At 37.7% G+C, this 22406-nt stretch overlaps 1 protein-coding gene across 1 annotated transcript; it reads left to right on the plus strand.

The window, feature by feature from the left end:
- The first annotated feature begins 2553 nt into the window (after window positions 1–2553).
- LOC134541209 (uncharacterized) lies at window positions 2554–21828 on the plus strand. The gene is made up of 2 exons (XM_063384458.1): window positions 2554–3144; window positions 20498–21828. The coding sequence occupies exon 2, from the start codon at window positions 20499–20501 to the stop codon at window positions 21408–21410; it is 912 nt and encodes a 303-aa protein (XP_063240528.1). The 5' UTR covers window positions 2554–3144; window position 20498; the 3' UTR covers window positions 21411–21828.
- Window positions 21829–22406: the final 578 nt, after the last annotated feature.

The raw sequence follows: 22406 nt of genomic DNA on the forward strand, positions 1-22406 counted from the left end.
TCGTCTCGACTGGGTGGCCTGTGATTCGACACTTCTACGAGTGAGGGTCTCTAATTGGCCCTCAGTCCTCCAGATTAACAGTGGGCCAATGGCAGAAGCAGCACTAAGGTATAATTATTTGAATTTTAGCATAACACGAAATGAACCCGCGAATTTTCCGGGTCTCTACCAATAGTTAAACCGTTCCCTGAATAGCTTCACAATATTAACTGCGTACATTTATGATCATAATAAAACAAAATAAAGTAAAGTTATCAAATATTCGATTACCTTTTCCATTCTTTAAAAAAATACTATGCTTGAATGAAACATGAATTAAAATTTTAAAAAAAATTTCGTTAGAAATACTTAGTATTATCTTGAAAAAAAAAACGTATTTCATATATAAAATATAACTATAACCATGTGTTGTACAAAGTTACTATATAGTTCTTGTATATAGTATTACAAACTATTTCTGGGCAACTGGTTTCCAAAGGAATCTTTTGCAAAAGAGTTGTACTAAAATTGCACCCTTAACGCGCATTAAGAAGTGAAAAAAAAAAAAAAAAAAACATTCCTTAAGTATCAGCCACGCACTCATATTCTATATTCGTTGGAAATTCTTTTAGAATATCGCCTGTTTAAGTTTTTATTTTATTTATTTATTTTTTTATATATTGGGTACCAGCTAATTAGGAGAACTAGATGAATAACAGGCCTGAAATGACTCACGGTTGTAGGGAATTTCTGATGAACTTGAAATAATTCTAACTTCCTTAAGCAAATGTGACATGAATTTACACCGTATGGTGAACTTACAAATCATAAGAAATCGGGAGAGTAAAATTTACATTTTCTATGTGTAGAATGGCTCCGCTCTTTGTCTTACATGTTTAGTATAATTCTGTACCTGGGAGGCATAAGAGGCACAAGACAACATGCCACAAAAAAAAACATATTTTACATAGAGAACAGTTTAAAAGATTTTAAAAAGTGCCCCATCAATTTACTCAACCATTTTCTACCAACAAATGAAAATAAATGTGAATATTTGACATATCGTATATGTTAGTGTTGTATGGTAATATAAAGTACGTCAAAGTGTTCATACTACTTTAAAAACGAAATCAAGCAATAAACTGAAAAGTTTGCTAGTATTTAAGAATTAAAAAAATTGTTCTAGCTCTCTGAAATAATTTTTTTAATTACTAGAAGATAGAAAGTAAAACCATGGCTAAATTGATCTGATTTTTTGTAATCTTCAGTAATTTTTACAACTATTTTTTTCTAATCAATGTGCTTTATGAAAATGTGGTTAACACTGAATGCATGATATTGTTGTGTACAAATTGTCTAGTTATATTTTGACAAATGTCCTTTTTTCGAATTTTTAGAAAGTGAGCATGATTTTTTTTCTTAAACTATTTTTTAAATGTATGTTAGTGATTCATCTGTCTGCATGTGCATATTATGTGAAAGTTGACGTGTTCTGTATCACGTATTTGGCTTAAAAACCAGACGCATGCTTTTTTCAAAGTTAATGCGGATTTACAATAGATTGTCGCCTTCATCCACAATCCGTTCTTCCGTCCAATCACGTGGTTTACAACTTGACTTTATCTTTCCGTCGAAATATTTCCAAAAAAAAAAAAAAAAAAACCGGTGCTGCGAACTATTCATGTCCTTATCTCGGAGATGTTGCTTGCTTATATAGTACGTCCTTTTTACGTACGTACTGCATCAGAAACTTTTCCTCGGCCTGTGGTGTTCTGGCGACAGTTTGACAGCCGCGGCCGGAGACCATGTCCGTCCGTCTGAAGTCAGCAGAGAAGTCAGCCGAGCTTCTGTACGGACGGACGTACTGTATAGATAATTCTCCGGGCTGCAGGTCACAAAAGAGCTAGAGGCCGGAAAAATTCGCGGGTTCAATGACCTCCAGGATAGACTCCAATATCCTCTACACACTCGGGCAAATGCCAACACTGTCCATTTGCTGCTGACTTGTGAGTCGTCTCGACTGGGTGGCCTTTTGATTCGATACTTCTACGAGCGAGGGTCTGTAATAATTGGCCCCTCAGTCCTCCAGATTTACAGTGGACCAATGGCAGAAGCAGCAACTAAGGTATAATTGTTTGAATTCTAAGCGCACACACACGTAATGAACCCGCGAATTTTCCAGGTCTCTACAAATGACGGACAGGCGGAGTCAATTAATCCCGCCTTCAGTTGACACCGCAGGCAAATTGACTTATGTAGTTTTCCTTTTCCTTTCACCTCGCTCCGTGAGCTGTTATTATTATTATTTTTTTGTGAAAGTGGCTCTTCTCTTCCTCGCTACCATCAACACGGGGAAACGCACGGCGACAAAACCCACCCTCCTACCCCCTTCCTCTGTCCTTCCATCGCACGGCAGCGACGCAGCCCGTAGAAGGGTAGCGGATCAATACGACGGGCTTTGCAGCCACGCTTCGGCGCCACGACCACCCCTTACCCCCCCCCTTCACCCTTCAACCCCCTCCCCTCACCCGCCACGGGCGTCGCTGCAACCCCTCGCGCAGCTGCGACAGTAGCGCCTCTGGTGGCACGCGCGCCCGTACGACTTACAGCGAAAACTCCCAGGCGTCGCGCTTTCAGAAACAACAAAGAGGTTGTTTTCGGGACGAAGAAGAAAAAAAAAAGAAGAAGATAAGAAAATCACGCAAAATTCGCCCGTGCGGTGTTCGGATCTCGTGTTCAACTCCCCCAGGGCGACCCCGAAGAACGAACGAACGAACGAACGAAGGAAGGAATCACCCGCGGAAGAGCGCACGAACACCCCGTTCCGTTACACAAGCATCGCCCGGCGTCCCATGCGAGGCGACCGCAGACTGGCCTGCCGTCGCCGGGTGCCGTGGACGTAGGGGCGACCCTCCATGGGGTAACGCACAGCGCGGTGGACCTTACGGACTGGACCACGCCCTGAAATGGACCCTGGGTCGCCGCGAGAGGCGTAGCTCAACTCCGCCAGCGGCCGTGATTTTTTCATCTTTTCTTTTTCATTTCGTTTTAGTTTTTTTTTGTTTTTCCCCCCGTGCTGGATTAGGCAGGAGAAGAGAGGGAAGCAGACACCCGTGAAGAGATCTTCCTTCGTTTCCGCCGATCCGAGAAAAGAGACCCAGCCAAGTAAGTACTTCTTTGTTACTTTATCTAATAATTAGAGACTGGAAAAATTCGCGAGTTCAACGACCTCCAGGATAGACTCCACGATCCTCCGCCTTTTTGGGCAAACGGCGCCTGTTCACTGGACGCTGAATTTTGAGGCGTCTCAAGTGGGTAACTTGTGGTTGGATACTTCTTTGATTGATGGTCTCTTAATTGGCCGAGGTTCCTGCCTAGTAACAGTGAACCAATAGCAGAAGCAGCGCAACGGTGTAATTATTTAAATTTTAGCATATCAGGAAATGAATCCGCGAATTTTTTCCGGTCTCTAGTGATAATATTCGCAGGCCTTCACGGCCGTTGTCTGAAGTAGCTTGGCTTATGGGTTGTAGCCGCGTCCTTTGGCAAATAATTCACACCGACGTTTCGGGTCGACATTGCAGTCGCCATCATCAGGGAGCAGTAACATACTCAGTAGGTAACGGCTCCCTGATGGCGACTGAGTAGGCAACTGCTTCCTGATGATGGCGACTGCAATGTCGACCCGAAACATCGGTGAATTATTTGCCAAGGCCACGGCTCCAACCCCAGAAGCCAAGCTACTTACTTAATTTATCTAATGTTTACGCAGTAGGATAGTTCATAGCCTTACATTAAGAGAGAGTGTTTAATTTTACCCACAGAACAGATTTACCGTTTTTTTTCTAACACAATAAATATTAAAATCAACAAACACAGCTGAGTTACGGTACAAACAGTTTTAAAACCAAAAATAAAATTAAAAATTATATTACCATAAAAAAATCAATTTCTATTTTGGTGGTTTCGTGTATCAGTGTCTTAATTACATAGTTAATGTTGTTATCTAAAATTATGTATTCCGTTTGAGAGATTATGTGAAGTTTCTTTGAGAACAAATCACAATGTTTTAAAAATATATAACTGTTACCAGCAGTTCTAACATCTGGTAGTTTAAAAATATAGTCTACAGAAATAGGTTACGAATGACTTTAAAAAAAAAAAATATATATATATATATATATGCTTGACTGAATATTTGCATTGTTAAAAAAAAAATTGGGAATTTTAACTAATGTTACACTACCGTGGTAAATTTTGCATGTCAGAGGCGAATGTTTTCGTTCTGGATCATACGCAGTATGGAGCAGGAGGGAGGAATAATTAATAATAGAAATTGAAGCCACTGGAAATGCAAATGGTTCTCGGGTTCGATAAAAATCAGCGCGTCTAATTTTAAGGTGAAATTATTTGCAAAACTAGTCACTTTTTTGTCGCAAAAATACAGTGTTACCCTTGCATATGTTGTGGATAATTGGTGAATTTTTGATTGTGTTTAGAATCATGACCCCTTGGAGAATGCAAGAGATCCTTTGTAACTTGGCAACATAATTTAATTATTTACTTTCTGACGTAATGAGATTTCGTTTCCCACTGTAGCAGTTTAAATTAATTTAAATTTACTTGATAAAAACAACTGGATTTTGCACGCAGTAATAAACTATTTTCATAATAGTCCTTACGGTGCACTTTCCTACAAATGTCTAAAACTGTGTGTAACTAAGGGATATATTAAGAATCCAGTCTCAAAATCATTGCTGTAGTCCATCTCTTGGTTGAGTGAGACGTGTCAAGCTGTCGTTCCACAATTGTTATCCCATTAAATGATAATAAAGTACTTTGTTTGACGAAGAACTAGGCTGACCCATCCATCAGTCAGCAAAGCTCTGCCTGGAGACACTGGAAATTTCTGAGCCGGGGAGGGGGGGGGGGGTTCGTTTGGTTGCAAGAGGAACTGCAAACAAGTATACATAGCATATGTTCAATGACTGGATCACATATTGTTTGTGCATCCCCCTCCAATGTACGTCTGTGGACCAGTCACCTACCGGCTAGCAGTAGCGTGGACGAATCACATCGATCCAGCAAAAAAAAAAAAAAAAAGGTGGTTTTACAGTAAGAAATCAGCCGATAGGAAAGCATATGTTAGTATACTATTCATAGGACTATGAATTTTAGCCTGATACCAAATGAAGCCGCGAAATTTTCGGGTCCACGGAAATGCCAAATTGTGCCAGGAAATACTCTACAGACTCGTACGTAAATTATTCTGTGTCAGAAATCCATTGGCTGCTTCACACATTCTCCCCCCACCCCCTCCCTGGTTCAGATTAAGTGTGATTGGGCAATTTGAATGTAGTTATCTTGTCACTGGTTTCTTGGAGTTCAAAAATTGCCAAAACTGCTAATGATCGAAATAGAACGTATTTGAAATGTAGAGCGTTAAGCATTCTAGCCTGTCTCTAATTATATCAACGCGAATTTCCCTGATCTGTATTGATCAGCTTTTTTTTAATGTGGGAAGAATATTCAACTGTGAAACTAAACACAACGATAAATTTACCCATTAGAAAAATGGACTTGTCCTTGGAGTAAACTATATCCCTGTGTGCATCATGATTCTAAAAGCTCTTCCTATAACGTTTCTTGTGTGTACTGTGTGTTCTGCGAGACAGGCTGAGGGAGTAAGAGAGTAGAGCTTTAAATTTATTAAGTATATATTGCAAATCTATGCGAAAACCTATCACTTAAGTAAACGTATGGTACAGTGTTGTCATACGTATCGTTCTGCCTAATATTTTAGTACTAGTTAGAAGTGTAGAATTATTGTTAGACATACTGACTTAAAGCTGGAGAATTGGATAGTTTTGTCATGCCTAGAGGCCGGCAAAATTCGCGGGTTCAATGACCTCCAGGATAGACTCCAATATCCTCTACACACTCGGGCAAAAGCCAACTGTTCGTTGGCTGCTGACTTGTGGTTCTTCACGACTGGGTGGTCTGTGATTCGACACTTCTACGAGTGAGTGGTCTCTAATTGGCCCCTCAGTCCTCCAGGTTAACAGTGAACCAATGGCAGAAGCAACACTAAGGTATAATTATTTGAAATTTAGCAGGTCACGAAATGAACCCGCGAATTTTTCATGACTCTAATTATACCTTAGTGCTGCTTCTGCCATTGGTCCACTGTTAACCTGGAGGACTGAGGGGCCAATTAGAGACCCTCACTCGTAGAAGTGTCGAATCACAGGCCACCCAGTCGAGACGCCTCACAAGTCAGCAGCCAATGAACAGTTGGCTTTTGCCTGAGTGTGTAAATGATATTGGAGTATATCCTAAAGGTCATTGAACCCGCGAATTTTTCCGATCTCTACCTATTAAGGTAATTAAATATATTTTTGGCCTTAAAAAACTAGCTTTCATCCCTTGCACTAATAAGTGGTTGTATAAAATGTATTTTGGATCAAGTTTTAAAATAATATTTAAAAGGTTTACGATAAGTTTGAACGTATTTGATAGATGCATAGTAAGTAAGTTTGAATTTATTTATTTCAAGTCATGTTACATATTTCAACTCCTTGATGTAATGGTTCGTCTTAATAAAAATTGTTTCACACAAATTTTTTTAGATAATACTTGAAAGATTTTTAATGAATTATTACAGATATTTTAGTGTATCTAATAAGTGAGATATATTTCTTTGTCCTTGAATCCATGATTTTTATTCAACCATTTCTGCAGCAATGTGAATATTTATGTTCCATTTACAAAAAAAAAATATTCACAGTGTATGTAATAATTTGAAGAGTGGTAGGGTGATGTTAGTACAGAGAGATTAATGTCGAGCACCCACATTGGAAATGGATTGAACTGCCTCTCTGCCCTGAATGCTGAAAACCACGGGAGTTAGTTTGTGTTTATTTGTGCAGTGCATTCGCATTTGCATGTTTGCAGCCCGTAAAACTTCAGGAGCAGTGGCTACCCTTAAAAACCCATAAATCAGCGACAACGATAGGTTGCGGGCATCGGCTTTCAAGACAATCCACTTATGTTTATTTTTTTCCAGTAGGGACACAAGAGGTCTATTTACTCTCAAAACAACGCTTAAAGCACTCCGCTGGAAGTGGATAGTTTTTTTTATCACGCCATTTTTCTTTAAAGTGTAACTTTCGTCCTTCTGAATACTCATTTTGTTCCTGCAACAGATATTCTTTTGTATATTGTATATCAGTATATGGCATTCGAAGAACGTGGTTATGTTAAACACCAACGGTAAACAAATGCGTGCGGTAACAAGCAATAGCTTCGAAGTATTTATTTAATCCTCCAGGAAACATCTTGTCCGCCGTAATATCTTGTGAAGACTATCGTGTAGAAATATTGTGTACATTTACATATTCGGCGGGAAAAACACATACAGTTAGTGTATCCATGCACATTGCTTGTGCAAAGTTACCACACGTGTGATTTTGCACAAAATTGGGGTTGATACTCCAAAAACTCAACAATGGGGTGAAAATGCACAGTTGCCGTGTAAATAAACGATTCTTTTGAAAGTTTTGTATCCACAACGTAGAATTATTTCGTTTTATCTACACATACAATCATTTAGTAATTTAACATTTTTATAGTGTAATTGTTAAAAAAAAAAGTATTTTTTTGTGTAATCTTACACTCATGTTTTTAGATAGCCAAATTGTGCTACAGGTTTCGGTAAAAAATACTCCAATGTAAATATTTTAATTCAGTAGCATATGTGTTAATGAGCACATTTTCATGTATGTGTGTAATTACACATTCATCAAGTATTAAATTAGCCAATGTCCTATTTTTTTTTGTCAGTACACTGTCGTTTACAACAACTAAAGAACTGCAAAAACACAATTTCAAACATTTCACGTAGGTTCGGATGTGGTGGTTTTCATGGGAAGTCTACATACAGTTCACCGGTATGAGAGCCACACCCGAACAGTTCCGAAGTTCTCCGAAGTTGGCCGAGCTCCCGTGGAACAAAACACCATATTGGAAGAATTTACATATTTTAACGTCACAGAGTATTTTTTTTATTAACGAAAAAAACTAACCTAACCATCATTTCATTTTAGCTACGATAAACTAACCTACACTCACAGGAGAGAAAAAAGAAAGAACTATTATTTATTACACTGGCCGAACCTAACCTAACTTTTTACTTCGGTAAACTTCGGAACTGTTCGGTTTGTGGTTGTGCGAACTGCAGGCTCTCTTGCACACTATTCATCATGATGTTTGCCTGATCAACAAACAGTATCTCATACCACCCTTAACCAAACAAACATAGGGACCGAACACTCCAACAAACATCGCAGCCACTCACACATACATCACTCCCCCCCCCCCCCCCCCCCCCCCCCACTTTTCCAAATGACAGCTGAACACTGAAGCTGCGCGTGTTTGCCAAGCTGCCCGTCGGTTTGTTTGTCACTATCGACATAATTAACTATCGATACCTCGCTATCATTCCGCCGCGTGAAAAACCGTCTGTGTGTTTTCCTCTGGGACAGCGTCGACACAGCGGATCGAGATGTTCGAAACTCGCTCGCAGTCGAGGTGCGATTCGAACTTGTTAAACGGATCGAATAAAATTAATTCTTCCTCGAATCCGACTCCCTGATTCGATTCTTTTAAGAGTGATTCGAATTCGAGTTTAGATATTAAAAGACAAGACTGAAATAATATGTGTACGTTAAAAACGGGTGCGTGCACTTATGTACACACGTTAGAAGTTATACTTACTTAGCGTGATAAAAAAAAACTATAACTTTAATTTTGCATGCAAAAATTAATAGAAATAAAAGGACTGGAGTGATATAATTTTTTTTGGTAAAGTATAAATTCAATCCAATTTTTAAAAATTAAATAAATACTCAATATTAAATATTAATATAAAAACGTGAATAAAATTAATTATTTAATTGTGTTAATTAATAAAGAATGTTTTAATTAATAATATTAAAATTAATATATATGCTGATTTATTGTTCTAATTTATTAGTTGTAATTATTCATTAAATAGTAATGTAATAATGTAAAATGAAAATAAATTATATAGCCTATAATAAATCCTAACCTCATGTATACAAGTATACTTGAATAAAGTGTATAAACTCAACTTATATCACAACTATTCACATTAAAACACAACATAAATTACATTTTGAAGAAACAAATAACACAATAAATTTTATTTCCTTAAAAAAATCCTTTTACATTCATATTATGCAGTTAATTTATTTTTATGTTAAAAATGTTCCCTGAAGTGCAAAACGAAAATGTCTTTAATAGCTTCTGTGGAGGAAATCAATGTAGTCCTTGTTTATTACACTGGTGCGTGTGTTTTAATTTATGAAGTTCCCTTCTTAGAATATTTATATTCAAATCTCTTTTTTTAACATAAAAATCTTCGGATAAAAAAGATTTGATCGCATTCGGGGATTTGTGTATTTTATTGGCCCATTCCTAAGTGAAACACTTAGATATAAATGGTTTTTTGACACACCATAAAAAATACCGTTTAAAATTTAATTAATTATATTTAAAACTGGCTGTGAAACTTTTCATGAAAGGCCAGGTTCCTGGGGTAAGATAGCGTTGCATAAAGTCTAGCGCTCATGCTATCGCACACGTAAGCTGAGCTAATAGACGTACAAAGGTTCGTTTGATAACAAAAAATAACTCTAGTTAGAGCAAGAACAATAGCATAACAACTTTGCAAAAAAGTATGCTTCGTACATAACCTATAATATCTTTGTTATTATTGTTACTTACCTCACGTTCATCTACAAAAATATATTGATGTAATATTCAAAATATCTTTTTTTTATTTGAATACTGGGTTAAAATACAAAGTAATTTAATATAATTTTTACTAACAATGTTTTGCTTTTTCGTTTGCATTGCAACAATTCCCAACGAACAAAACAATAAAACCCCATCAGACACTGTTAAGCAACAAAAGACACAGACCATCTACAATCTTACTAAGCTCTGCCTTGCAATTGTACACGTCATATCGCTAGTAACTGATAAGAGACCTGAAAAATCCGCGGGTTCATTACGTGCTATTCTAAAATTCAAATAATCATACCTTAGTGCTGCTTCTGCCATTGGTTCACTGTTAATCTGGAGGACTGAGGGGCAATTAGAGACCCTCACTCGTAGAAGTGTCGAATCACAGGCAACACAGTCGAGACGACTCACAAGTCAGCAGCCAATGAACAATTGGCATTTGCCCGAGTGTGTAGAGGAAATTGGAGTCTATCCTGGAGGTTACTGAACCCGCGAATTTTTCAGGTCTCTACCCATGGCTACCAGAGTACGCAGATTGGGAGGGGAAAAAAAAAGAGTTCAAGTCGACCGATGCGATTCGGTTCATCGCCCGCACCAGGCATGACGTCGGAGGGCCACGTGGACCAATCAGCGATCAGTTTTAGGACGCGGCAGTTGTAGAAACGCGTGACGGCGACGTTTCACCCCCCCCCCCCCCTTTTTTCCCAGGGTGGCAATCCCCCTTTCGTTTTTATTTTCTCATCGTCACAGCGAAAGTGTTTTAGCGGCGTTCGGTCGGTGGTCCATTTCCGATGGGTTTTGTTATCGCCTCCCGCGGTGACGAGAAAGTGGGTAAAGGGAGAAGGGGGTGAGTGTGACCCCCTCCACCACTCCCCCCCCCCCCTCAACCACACGAGGGCCATACCACCAGGAGGTCAGAGGTCGACGTCCTGACCCCTTAGCGGAAGGGGGTCTAGAAGGGAAAGGGGACGGGTAAAGAATGGGATGTGGGGTGGGTTAGGCCCAGAACTGAACGTCATGCCGGGAACTGATGATAGGCCAATTAAATACTGTCCCAAAAAAAATATGAACCAACATTTTTTAAAAAAATAATGACCGCCTTATTTTGTTTTTAATTATAGACAATTTTTTTTTTTTTTTTTTTTCAAAAAATTTAAATCCCTAACTATGTACTGCACCCATGTTATTATACACCGTGACTACGAATTTTTGTCACGTCACGAAAAACACCCTACAACTGATAATAATTCAAAATAAAATAAAGCTCGCTATACTTTTGAGGAGGGGCACACATTTATAATAGGGTGTTTTTTTATTCTCGAAAAGTTTAGCGTGTTATATTATTTTTTTTGTACTGTTAACAAATCTAAGGTTATTCATAATTGTGTAGTAAAAATTTTACCCTCAGTATCTAGTTAATTGGTCACAGCCAGGGACTTCAAAAAAAAATTGAAAATATGTTTATAACTCTGAAACTACGAAAAAAAAAAATTAATTTTGGTTTTTTTGATTAAGATCCGTAATCAATTGACCTATCAAATGGTCTCGGCCTGAGGCTGAGTTATGGAACACTGTGTGTGTGTGTGTGTGTGTTAGTGCGCGCGCGTGTGTGTGTGTGTGTGTGTGTCAATCTAGACCAATTGCGGCCTACTTCGCCCTTTCGAGGGCCACCATTGGCGAACGCAGTGTGGATGGTTGTTGGAAGGGGGGGGGGGGGGGGGGGGGGGGGAGGGGAATAAATCCCCAACTGAAATACCTAATGCAAATAATGCGAAAACTCGGTAAAGGCAGTATTTATTTTAGGCGTTGCAAGTTGTGATGCATATTGAGAATGATAATGTTGATAGTCCATGAACTTCGTTGTTCACGAAAGTTTTCGAATAACAATTATTTTTTTTTATATATATATACTTACCGAAACAAATCATATATAATTTTTTTTAACTACCTAATCCGAGGGCCAGAGACATTTTAAAATATGTGAAACGTCTTAAAATGATTGTTTTAAAATTTTATTTATTGTAATACCCAATAAACACATTGTGGGGCATACGCTGAAAAAACCAGACACATTTCTCTCAAAAATATTTTTTTACCAAAATTTTTTTAAAGTAATCTGTAAATCCAAGAATAATCATGAAAGTTTTTGTCTAAAACGATTTGTAAATCACCAAAATATTTTTTTTTTTTTTTTTTTCCATAATTTCTTCGAGAATATCAAGGCTTTATGCCACTGACGACTTTAATTAGTTCCACACGTTTATTGCATTGATTCACTTTCAAAATTAATTTATTCTGTAAATAAAAAATCTAACAATAAATAAAAGATAATTTTAAGGAATTGTATGACTAGTTCATTCAAAAGTATTGTTTCGTACATCTGGTTTCTTAGACATTAAAATTATTTTTTCTGAAGATTACATTAATTTGGCTTCAATACAACGGCTAAAACAAGACAGTTTATCTGTTAATATTTCTTTATCAATAGTCTCTTCACGGGGGTAAAATCCTAGATTATTTTACTTGTAATATTTCGCGTTTTTTCAGAAAATTTTAGAAATACCTATATTCATAACAAACCCACAATGATTTTATTTATAAAAGGATTTTTATTAAGTCACTATTCCATGGTTTTATGAACTGAAAGGAAAAAAAAAATTGTCAGTTCTAACATGTTCGGGAAGCATGAAAATTATGGGTATACAATTTTAGATTAACAGATCGAATGGAACCTTTGTATCTAAAACTCTTTATTTATAGTATACCATTCGTAAATCGATAAAAATTTATTTCCCCAATTCCTGAAAAAAAAACTAAGGTTTCTATGTTTATAGTCCATCGGTTTCCCAATTCGCAAATAAATTAAACTGGCAAAAAAATTCAAATAAATAAAAAAAACGCCATGGTGGGTGTAGCCAAGACTTTATCCCAAATTTATTTTTCCAGTCCAAACCAATTACATTTCCATCCTCTATGATCTAGAGGGAAAAAAAATTGTGTGATTTACAATACCTTAATAAATAATACCAACACTTGCACATACATTTACAATTTAAAAATTCAGGGAGGAATTCCTTTACCAGAGATTCGAAAACGGTTACTTTTGCGTAGTGAAAATAGTATTGAGAAAGAAAAAAGGACATACAATAGTTTTGAAGAGTAAAATACTTATTTACATCTTTAATCACAAAGATCACATTTACATTGTAAATAGTTCTGTCGAGAATGGAAAAATACTTTCAAGAGAAAAAAAAAATAAAATAAATTTTAATACTACTGTCTCATTTTTCATTTTCTTGTCTTCTTGCCCTGACAGGTTTCTCATTCCACTGGTAATTACTGCGTGTGTCGTTTCAGATGTCCTCTTTTTCTTTTCTCATTTTGAATTAATTCTGGTTTCTCGGAATTATGTTTCCTGCGAGATTATACTGGCTCCTGTGCTCCAACTTCCTTATTAATCTTCTGGATTTCATTTCCCTGGGATCGCTATGACATACATTAAGTCGCCTGCAAATACCTTACCCCACGCAGTGTAACTTTGAAAAATAATGTTCTCGGTAATACTGGTTTCGGACTCATACCCGGGAATTTATGCTTTGTGTGGTCCCAGAACCTGCAATAGCTAAACCGTTCCTTGAAAAGCTTTCCAGTATTAAGAGGGTGCCTCCCATTTCAGGTCATGATTTTATATTTATATTAATCATTGATCAACTTTTAGACTTTTTCAATTTTTTAACTTTCACGAAATGAAATTGCAGAATTAGATGCCAAAGTTACATTTTTAACGTTTTTGGGTTGTACAAATAAGGAGAATTTAATTTATTGCAGAATTTAAACTTTTTTAGGTTTAACTGCAATGCCACTGGCTACTTCATGATATGGTTTGCATTTCTATCACAAAATTTCATTTCATGTTTCTTGGCCGTCAAAATTGTAACAAATTTGAGAATTTTGAAATTCCTAGTAAAATTAATTAATATATTCTGAAAGAAATTCAAACCATTTCTTGAAGTAGCCAGTGGCATTATAGTTAAACCTAAAAAGTTTCAGTTCTGCAATAAATTACATTCTCCTTATTCGTACAGCCCAAAAAAGTTAGAAATATAATTTTGACAGCTAATTATGCAAAAAGTGTGCGCTTTATATATTTTTCATTTCGTGCAAGTTAAACAATTGAAAAAGTATACAAGTTTATCTGTAATTACTGTAAATATAAAATCTTGACCTGGAATAGGAGGCACCCCCTTAACTGCGATAATTATTAAGTATAACAAAACAAAATAAAGTCCAATTTTTTTTATATCCGTTTACCTTTCCCATGATTCAAAACAATTATGCTTGAATGAAACATCAATTAAAAATATAAAATTATGTGCCAATTTTCGTTTTAAATACTCAGTATTATCTCGAAAAACGTACTTCAAATATGCCAAAATAGCCGTAGATGTGTTGTACGAAGTTACAATATCTTTCTTGTGGTATTACAAACTATTTAGTGGCATCTTGTTTCCAAAGGAATCTTTTATGAAAGTACCAGAGATCTTTTTTTTTGTCAAGTGACTTAACATTTGTTTTCCCAGGGTATAGAACCCAGAAATACTTTTAGTCTACTTCAAAGATACCTTTTATCCAAAACTATAACCTCTATAAAAATTATAAAAAAATATTTTGCGCAAACACAAGCAAATACGTGGTGTCCTTACGAATGTGACTTAGAAGCTAGTCTTATTTTTTTATAACATAAATTAACCTTTTTTTAAAATAAATTATGTTACGAGTATACTTCAATTTCCCTGACATTCGAAAAATCGGGGGCAAATGACCTTCCCTCGAGAAGGGTGGAGGAACACTCCAAATCGAAAGATATATATATTTTTAAATTTTCAAAATTTTGGTGGTTTGCCTCCTGAGGGGAATTAGAGAGGGGGGGGGGGGGAGTACATTCGACCACCGGACGAATTTCCAAACATGGCCCGGTCTCATAGATATACAAAAACCACGGTTATTACACATAGCTCGAAAAAAGTAGTTTTTTTTTGGACCCTCCTTCCCTCTCTCTTGAGGTTATAGTCATAAAATTTTTGTATCGTCGTATACTTGCAAAGTTTCAAATCGATAGGACAATTATAAGTAGGTTAAAATCGACTTTCAAGATTTAAAAATGTTGAATATCTTTGACGCCATGTTTGTTTCAAAAAATATTTTGCAGCTGATTTTCCTTTTTTTTTTTTTTTTTTTAAGCGTCTGTCGAGTTCTAGTGAGATAGTTTGGACACAAAACGTTTAATAGAAGTTGGTCCAGTAGTTTTCCCGTGATAACTAACAAAAAAAAAAACAACGGACGCAACAAGCGATAGCGCGTTTCAAATTCCAGGCAACGCCATATATTGAGGAAATTTACAACTAAACAGTTATTAGCGCCTTTAGTTTGCTAGCTGTCTAGAGCTTCACTAAGCGGACGGATTTCGCCAAGAAGTGTAAAAAAAAACATTTGGTTTTATAGTTATATCTCCGGCTCCCATCACGTTAGGGAAATAAAATATGTACCAGTTTAAAGTCAGATCATAAGCTTTAAAAAACTAAAGGTTCCATCAAAATCGGTTTAGCAGTTTTTGCGTGATGCTCTAACAAACAAACAGACAGTTACAGTTTTATAATATAGATATAAGAAATATAGATAGGTAATATATTGAGATATAGATAGAAACATTGATACATGGCTAGATATAGAGATTTATATAGAGAGAGATATAGAGATATATGCTTTGTATATGTGTAATAAAAAGTCAATTCTCAGTCAAAGATGTCGTAATTTATGGTAAAGACAAATACCTAAATGAAATAACCGATACGGCGACCGCAACAGAGCCTTTAAACTCACAGTCACCAGAACTTCAGGCCACCGACAACAATAAACGAAGCCCGAGGAAAAGAAAAAGAATAATAACAGCGAGCGCGGGTCGATAGAGCAGGTGGCGTGTCAGCACTCCGTATATCTCTGAGCCTGCGCGGAGTGTGGTGGAAGGGAAGGGAAGAACCATAGATGACAGGGTAAAAAAAAAAAAGAGGGCAGACCAAGGATATGGACTCGGGCAGCCAGCGCAACAGTTGCGCTTTTAAAACAGACGTCGCGACGAGATTCACGACGCGTTCCCGTCACGTGAAATTTCCCGGGCGAGATAAAAAAAAAACATAAAACAGAAACACTCTAGCAAATAAAAAAAATGAAGAAGGCATTAAGGGAAATGAGTTATTAAAAAAAACGATGTCAGCTACCAATTTAATTTAATTCAATTTTATAGAAATACGCCATTGGAGTTTTGCACCGTTTGTCATGGAAACCATTCAAGTATGCCATATAGAAAATTGTGCTGTATGATGCACTCTTGGTGCTGTCCCCTCCCCCCATCCTAGCTGCGATTACTTCCGTGCAGCGAGGGAGGGAGGCGGCGATGTAAACTGCCTTCTGAAATTAGATCCGACACTCTGGCTCGCGATAATTTAACGTGATTAAATAAATACACTTTGTTTTTTTGTTTTTTTCCTTATATACGTTCAACACCAACTTCTAAGGGGTCGTCCATTAATCACGTGATGTTTTTTTAGCAAATTTTTAATCCCCCCTCCCCCCTAGTGATTTGTGGTGAGGTTTCAGACTTACCCCCCCCCCCCCCCCCCCCCCAATAAATCACGTGTATTTTTTTGCTACAAATTTTTTTTAAAAATTTCAGAATATTATCTTTAAATACAGGTATAATCTAATTTAATTCTGGAAAATTAAGCACAGCATGTATTCCGCGCCAAAATCACAGTCTTACTGGCGACTGGCAAGCCGAGCCGGGTGGTTCATGTTGCGGCGGGCGGGGATATTGTTGCCTGGCTACGGCGAGTCAAGGTCACACATCGCTTTTCAGTTTAGTAGAAATCGCGTGAAAAACTAATACACGTGATATCTCTCTAAACCCCCCTCCCCCCTTGTGATATTTCGTGATTTTTCCGACCCCCCCCCCTCCCCCTCCTTTTCGAGCCTCACGTCATTAATGGACGATCCCTAACCTAGTCTCAAGCACACAGACATCACAATAAAAATGTTTAAAGTTCGATTGTGTTAGTCTGTGCTATCGTTTTTGTGTTGTCCATAATACCAGTTTAGTTTCAACCTTGGGTCCATCTGTTAGACTTAGCTGATTTAGGCTTGTTTACTGTGGGTTTGTGTGGAAATTTTTTTCCCCCTCTATTTAGCATTCTTGATTTTTTTTCTCCCGTGACAAACAGTGCAAAACTGCAATGGCATATGTCCAAAAAAAGTATTAAATTTTCTGCATCACACGTTTAAGGTGTAATGATTCTCTTATAAAATCAAATGAATGAAATTTGTATTTTTGACATATGAAAAAAAAAATAGAAATGGAAAAGTGTATATGGCATAATAAAAATAAATTGAAAAATACATCAATTATTATGACCTCAAGCTCTGACGTATTATGAATTTTGTATTCTTGTGAGATCGATTGAACAATGAGAATAAAATCGTTTACGCTACACAAAATGATCACACTTATGGTTGTACTCGTAGTTGTAGAAACCATAAATGCAAGTGTTGGAGACGAAAAATTCCATAACTCTCTTAGCAGGCACACTATCGAATCCGTTTGAATTGTTTGTAAATCTTGCAAATTTTATCTAAAACTTAATCAAAATTCTGACAAAGACGAATCATTCCTGTGAGGGTCTGAAAAAAAAAACTGTTAGAGTTTAAAAAAAATCATAATTTCCGTACCATGTAAACTATTAAAATCATTATTATCTATTGTACAACCTTAAAAAATATCCACAACTTTCGGATGTAATTATTTGTAGTAAAACAAACCATTAATGCTAAGAGTTAAATAAATAGAGGTTTAAGGAAAAACAAATTCGTAACTCTATTGTTGAGTAAAATATATAATTTATAACAATTAGTTTCAAAACTTCTAAAAATTATCTAAAAATGTGGGCTGAAACAATTTCCGATACGACGAACCATTACTGCAAGGGTTGGAAATAACAAGGGTTGAAATACAAAAAAATAAAAAATATTTTTTATTAGGTTCACTATCTAATCAGTTATAATTTATTATAAAAATACTAAACATTATAAAAATTCTTTGGCTGAAACAATTCTGATGATATGAACTGATACCGTAAAAAAAGGGAATAAAAAATTTATAAGCTTTTTACTATCAAATTCGTTTGAATTTATTTAAAACCATTTTAATATTATTTTAAACTTTGGTTGAAAACAAAATTTTTACACCACAAGCAACGGATGTAAAAATAGTGTTTAAAGGTCAAAAAATTCGTTACTACGTTTTGGGCATAATATAAATTAGTTCTAAGCTATTCAATACTAGATGCATCGAGTTAAAAACATCAAAAACATTTTTGTTGCATGTAATATGAGAATTTTATTTATCGATAATTTTGGAATATTAGAGAACATATAGGATGTCATAAACATTAATTTTTTAAAATGTTCTAGAAGTTTCTGGAAGTTTCCAGAACATTTCCAGAAGAAACAGGTACTTATAAATCTACCTAATTTCGTAGGCTATGCCGAAAGGGAATTGTTCATGTTGGCCTGATACCTATATATTAAAGACATGCGAATGCTGTTCTAGTGGGGTTTACAAGTGTCTGAGATGAGTGAATGTTTGCCAGTAGTGATCAGAGAAATGTTTATGTTGTGTTTTTACCTAATATTACAGACGTATGCATGCTGTCCTACACTGTTAAATATTTTCACCTTAAAATTATAGCGAACGCTGGAAAAAAATTGTTCAGGAATCTTCGTAAATTAACGGACACTAAGTTTATTGTCTTTGACCATGACTCCACGAAAATATAACTTTCAAAAACACTGTTAAGACTCCTGCAAAAGCATGCTTATTTCTTATGCGAGTGTGTTTACCTTAAAAAAAAATAGCCCGAATGTCTATAGAAACGGCATAGTTTTTACGGATTCAATGATATAAAATTACATAGCAAACTGTTCGTTTATTTACGGTGAATTCTTCGTTGAAAAAATCCTTGAATTCACTGTAAATATCCAAGAGCGTAGTAGGGCGAACATGTGTTTTTTGCACACTCTCAGAAACTACAGGATAATTCCACCGACTTTTCAAAGAAGAATTGATTCGTTGTTTCAGATAGCTAAATCTTCGTAAAAAAAAAACACGTCGCATTTATGCTTCCGAGTTATTATTATTATTATTTTCCTTTTTCAACTTAAACTCGCGCGTGGAAGAAGTTAAGAGAGATTTTTTTATCTGCAGGAGTCTTGACAGCATTTTTGGAATGTTTAGATATTCCTCACAACCAGTGCGAACTGAGCGGTGATTTTTAACAATGATTTGAAAAAAAAAAATATTTTTTTTTTAGTTTCTACTGTATTTGGCATGACGTAGAGACCTGCAAAATTCGCGGATTCATTCGGTGATAGGCTAGAATTCAAACACATATTCCTCTTAGATAATTTTGCCATTGGCTCACTGTTCATCTGGACGGATATCTCAACCAGTTATAAACCCTCAACCAAAAAAGGATCGAATCGCAGACAAACCAGCTGAGACGACTCACAAGTCGGCAGCCAATGAACTTGCGTAATTTGCCCGAGTGTACAGAAATACTTACCGCCATATCCATATCTCACAAAAAGTACATTTGGGCAGGACAATGTCTGTCGGGTCCGCTAGAAAGATAGAGATATATATGTAGAAAGATATATAGAGAGATAGAGATATAAATAGAAAGATAGAGAGATATAGAGAATTAGAGAGATAAAGAGAGATGCTTAGTATACATTTAAAAAATTACATTATTAATAAATTAAAAAATTGATTGAGGCATTGCAACGCATGCCGGGCATTATCTAGTTTATATATATATATATATTATATATATTATATTATATATATATACTAGATAATGCCCGGCATGCGTTGCAATGCCTCAATAATTTTTTTTTGTAATTTTTTTAAACATATACTAAGCATCTCTCTTCATCTCTCTAATTCTATCTCTCTATGTATATCTCTATAACTCTCTCTATCTTTCTATTTATATCTCTATCTCTCTATATCTTTCTACATATATATCTCTATATATCTTTCTAGCGGACCCGACAGACATTGTCCTGCCCAAATGTACATATGGCGGTAAGTATTTCTACGCTGGACATTTTGTATCTTCTCATTATACATACCCCTCCTCTTGGGCACGCCACTGCCGTTACCAAAAACCTTTCCCATGGTTACGCAGAAGGCAACAACAATGCAAAAGCCCGTTGCCATGGAGGCTAATTATCAACAATGCTTAGTTTTTTGCTTTTAAAGCGTGTTTTTTTAGTTTTTTCTTAACTCAGAATCGAGATAAAATATCCAATTGTGAATCCAAACCATCCTCGAATCCCCGTGAACTCACACACAAAATTTCATCAAAATCGGTCCAGCCGTCTAGGAAGAGTTCAGTGACATACACACGCACACAAGAAATATATATATATATATATATATATATATATATAAAGATACACACATCAGTTACAATATCAGTGGTGGTGGTATGTCAGCACTAGCTAGCAGTAGTTCTGGCCGCGTGTGTGTGTTGCCGATGTCTGCAGACGGGCGGGGGCGCCCCGGGTGTGCTTGCAGGATGCACGCGATGGGCGGCATCCACTCGGCGCTGGCCATCAAGCGCCAGAGGAAGCGTCGCGACGAGCAGCGCCGCGCCAGGGAGCGACGCTTCAGCTCGCAGTCGACGGACTCCGGTCTGACGGCGAGTCCTCGCAACAGCACGGGCAGCCTCGAGACGCTGGGTCGCCGTCGAGCCGGCGGCGGCGGCGGCGGCCGCGGAGCCGGGGGACGCAAGACCTCCTCCGGAGACGACGTCGGCTCCAAAGTGGTCACCAGCATCGGGATGCTGCACATCGGCGTGGTGTTCCTGGTCCTGGGCGCGTTCCTCACAGTCTCCGGTCTCCTTCCCGACGACTTCTCCTCCTTCGGGAAGTTCTCCTCGGGAGGCTGGTTCAACGAGCTGGTGTGCACCGGGTTGTTCGCCCTCGCCATCGGGCTGTTCCTGGTCGTCCTCAACGTGATCATCTCCAAGAAGGAGGAAGACGAGCTCAACGACTACGTCCAGAGGCAGCTGACGAGGTCCAAGTCGGGTCACCGGCTGATCCGGGACGTGGAGACGGGATGCCTGTCCACCAAGCAGGAGCAGCGGAGCAAGATGGAGCGCCGCGGGTCAGGTGGTGGACACCCGGAGGACGAACGCGTCGACGCCGAAGAGGAGATGGACGAACCGGCGCCCGTGCACTCACCCAGGTCCCCGACGTCATTGGACGGCGAGCTGCTGCTGGTGTCGCCGGGACACCTGGAGAAGATCCTCGAAGAGGAGGCCTCGGAGAAGGGCGAGGAGGAGTCCCGCGCGATGGACAGCTTCAACAAGGAGCTGGTTTCCAACGGGTCGACGACCACCAGCCTGAGCGCAGGGACGCCGTCGGAGACCCGGGAACTTCTGTCCTCCGGGGGCCAGGGCAGGTTCTTCAAGATGTCGCGCATCTGAGAGGAGCGGTACAGTCCGTACCCTGACAGGGTCGAGTTCCCCGCCGTCAAGACTTCCCGCATTTAGGCCCGGCTCTTTTCCACACCTCTTCCCCTGACACCCTGACACCCTGACACCCTGACACCCTGACACCCTGACACCCTGACACCCTGACACCCTGACACCCTGACACCCCCTCGCACCCATAGAGCAACAGACGACGTAGACCCCGGCTCGCTTCTTGTTCTCCAGCTCCGCAGGATCGAAATTTCGGAAAAAAGAAATTCTCTTCTTGCATACCCCCAATCGCCGTAGAGACATGCAGATTTCGCGAAAAACATTTCGAGATGTAAGTTTTTGGACATACGCCATTGCTAAGAACTTTTTCTGTTGAAGAAAAAACTAAAAACTAAAATAAATAAAAAATAAATAAAAAAAATACCCAAAAAAGACAAAAAAACACACAAATCAAGCAAAAAATTGCTGTTGTCAACAAGGATATAAACACCACGAAATATTCCGTAACAGGAATATGATCAACAAACAATTCCTGTTAAGGAATATTTTGTGGTGTTTATATCCTTGTTGACAACAGCAATTTTTTGCTTAATTTGTGTTTTATTGTCTTTTTTGGGTATTTTTATTTTTATATACTATATATTTTTTTAGTTTTTCTTCAACAGAAAAAGTTCTTAGCAATGGCGTATGTCCAAAAACTTACATCAAGTCATGCACTCCCATTGCACAAATCTTTCAAAGATAACATTTCGAGACTTGCTAAAAGTAAAAAAAAAAAAAAAAAAAAAAAAACTGTAACACCGTCTGTGTTTCGTGATCGGGTTGAGTTACTCCCAGGCGCATATCGATTGTTACAACACGCCAATCCACAATGATTCGCTTGTGTTAAGTAAACGCGTCCTGAGTGGCTCCGGTCAGAAACAAGGCAAAGGACTTCTCTCGCAGACGACCCGCCAATCACGAGGAATAAACCGCTGGTGCGGGTATACCTTTGTTGCA

This window comes from Bacillus rossius, chromosome 18 (genome assembly GCF_032445375.1).
Source record: "Bacillus rossius redtenbacheri isolate Brsri chromosome 18, Brsri_v3, whole genome shotgun sequence".
Classification (NCBI taxonomy): domain Eukaryota; kingdom Metazoa; phylum Arthropoda; class Insecta; order Phasmatodea; family Bacillidae; genus Bacillus; species Bacillus rossius.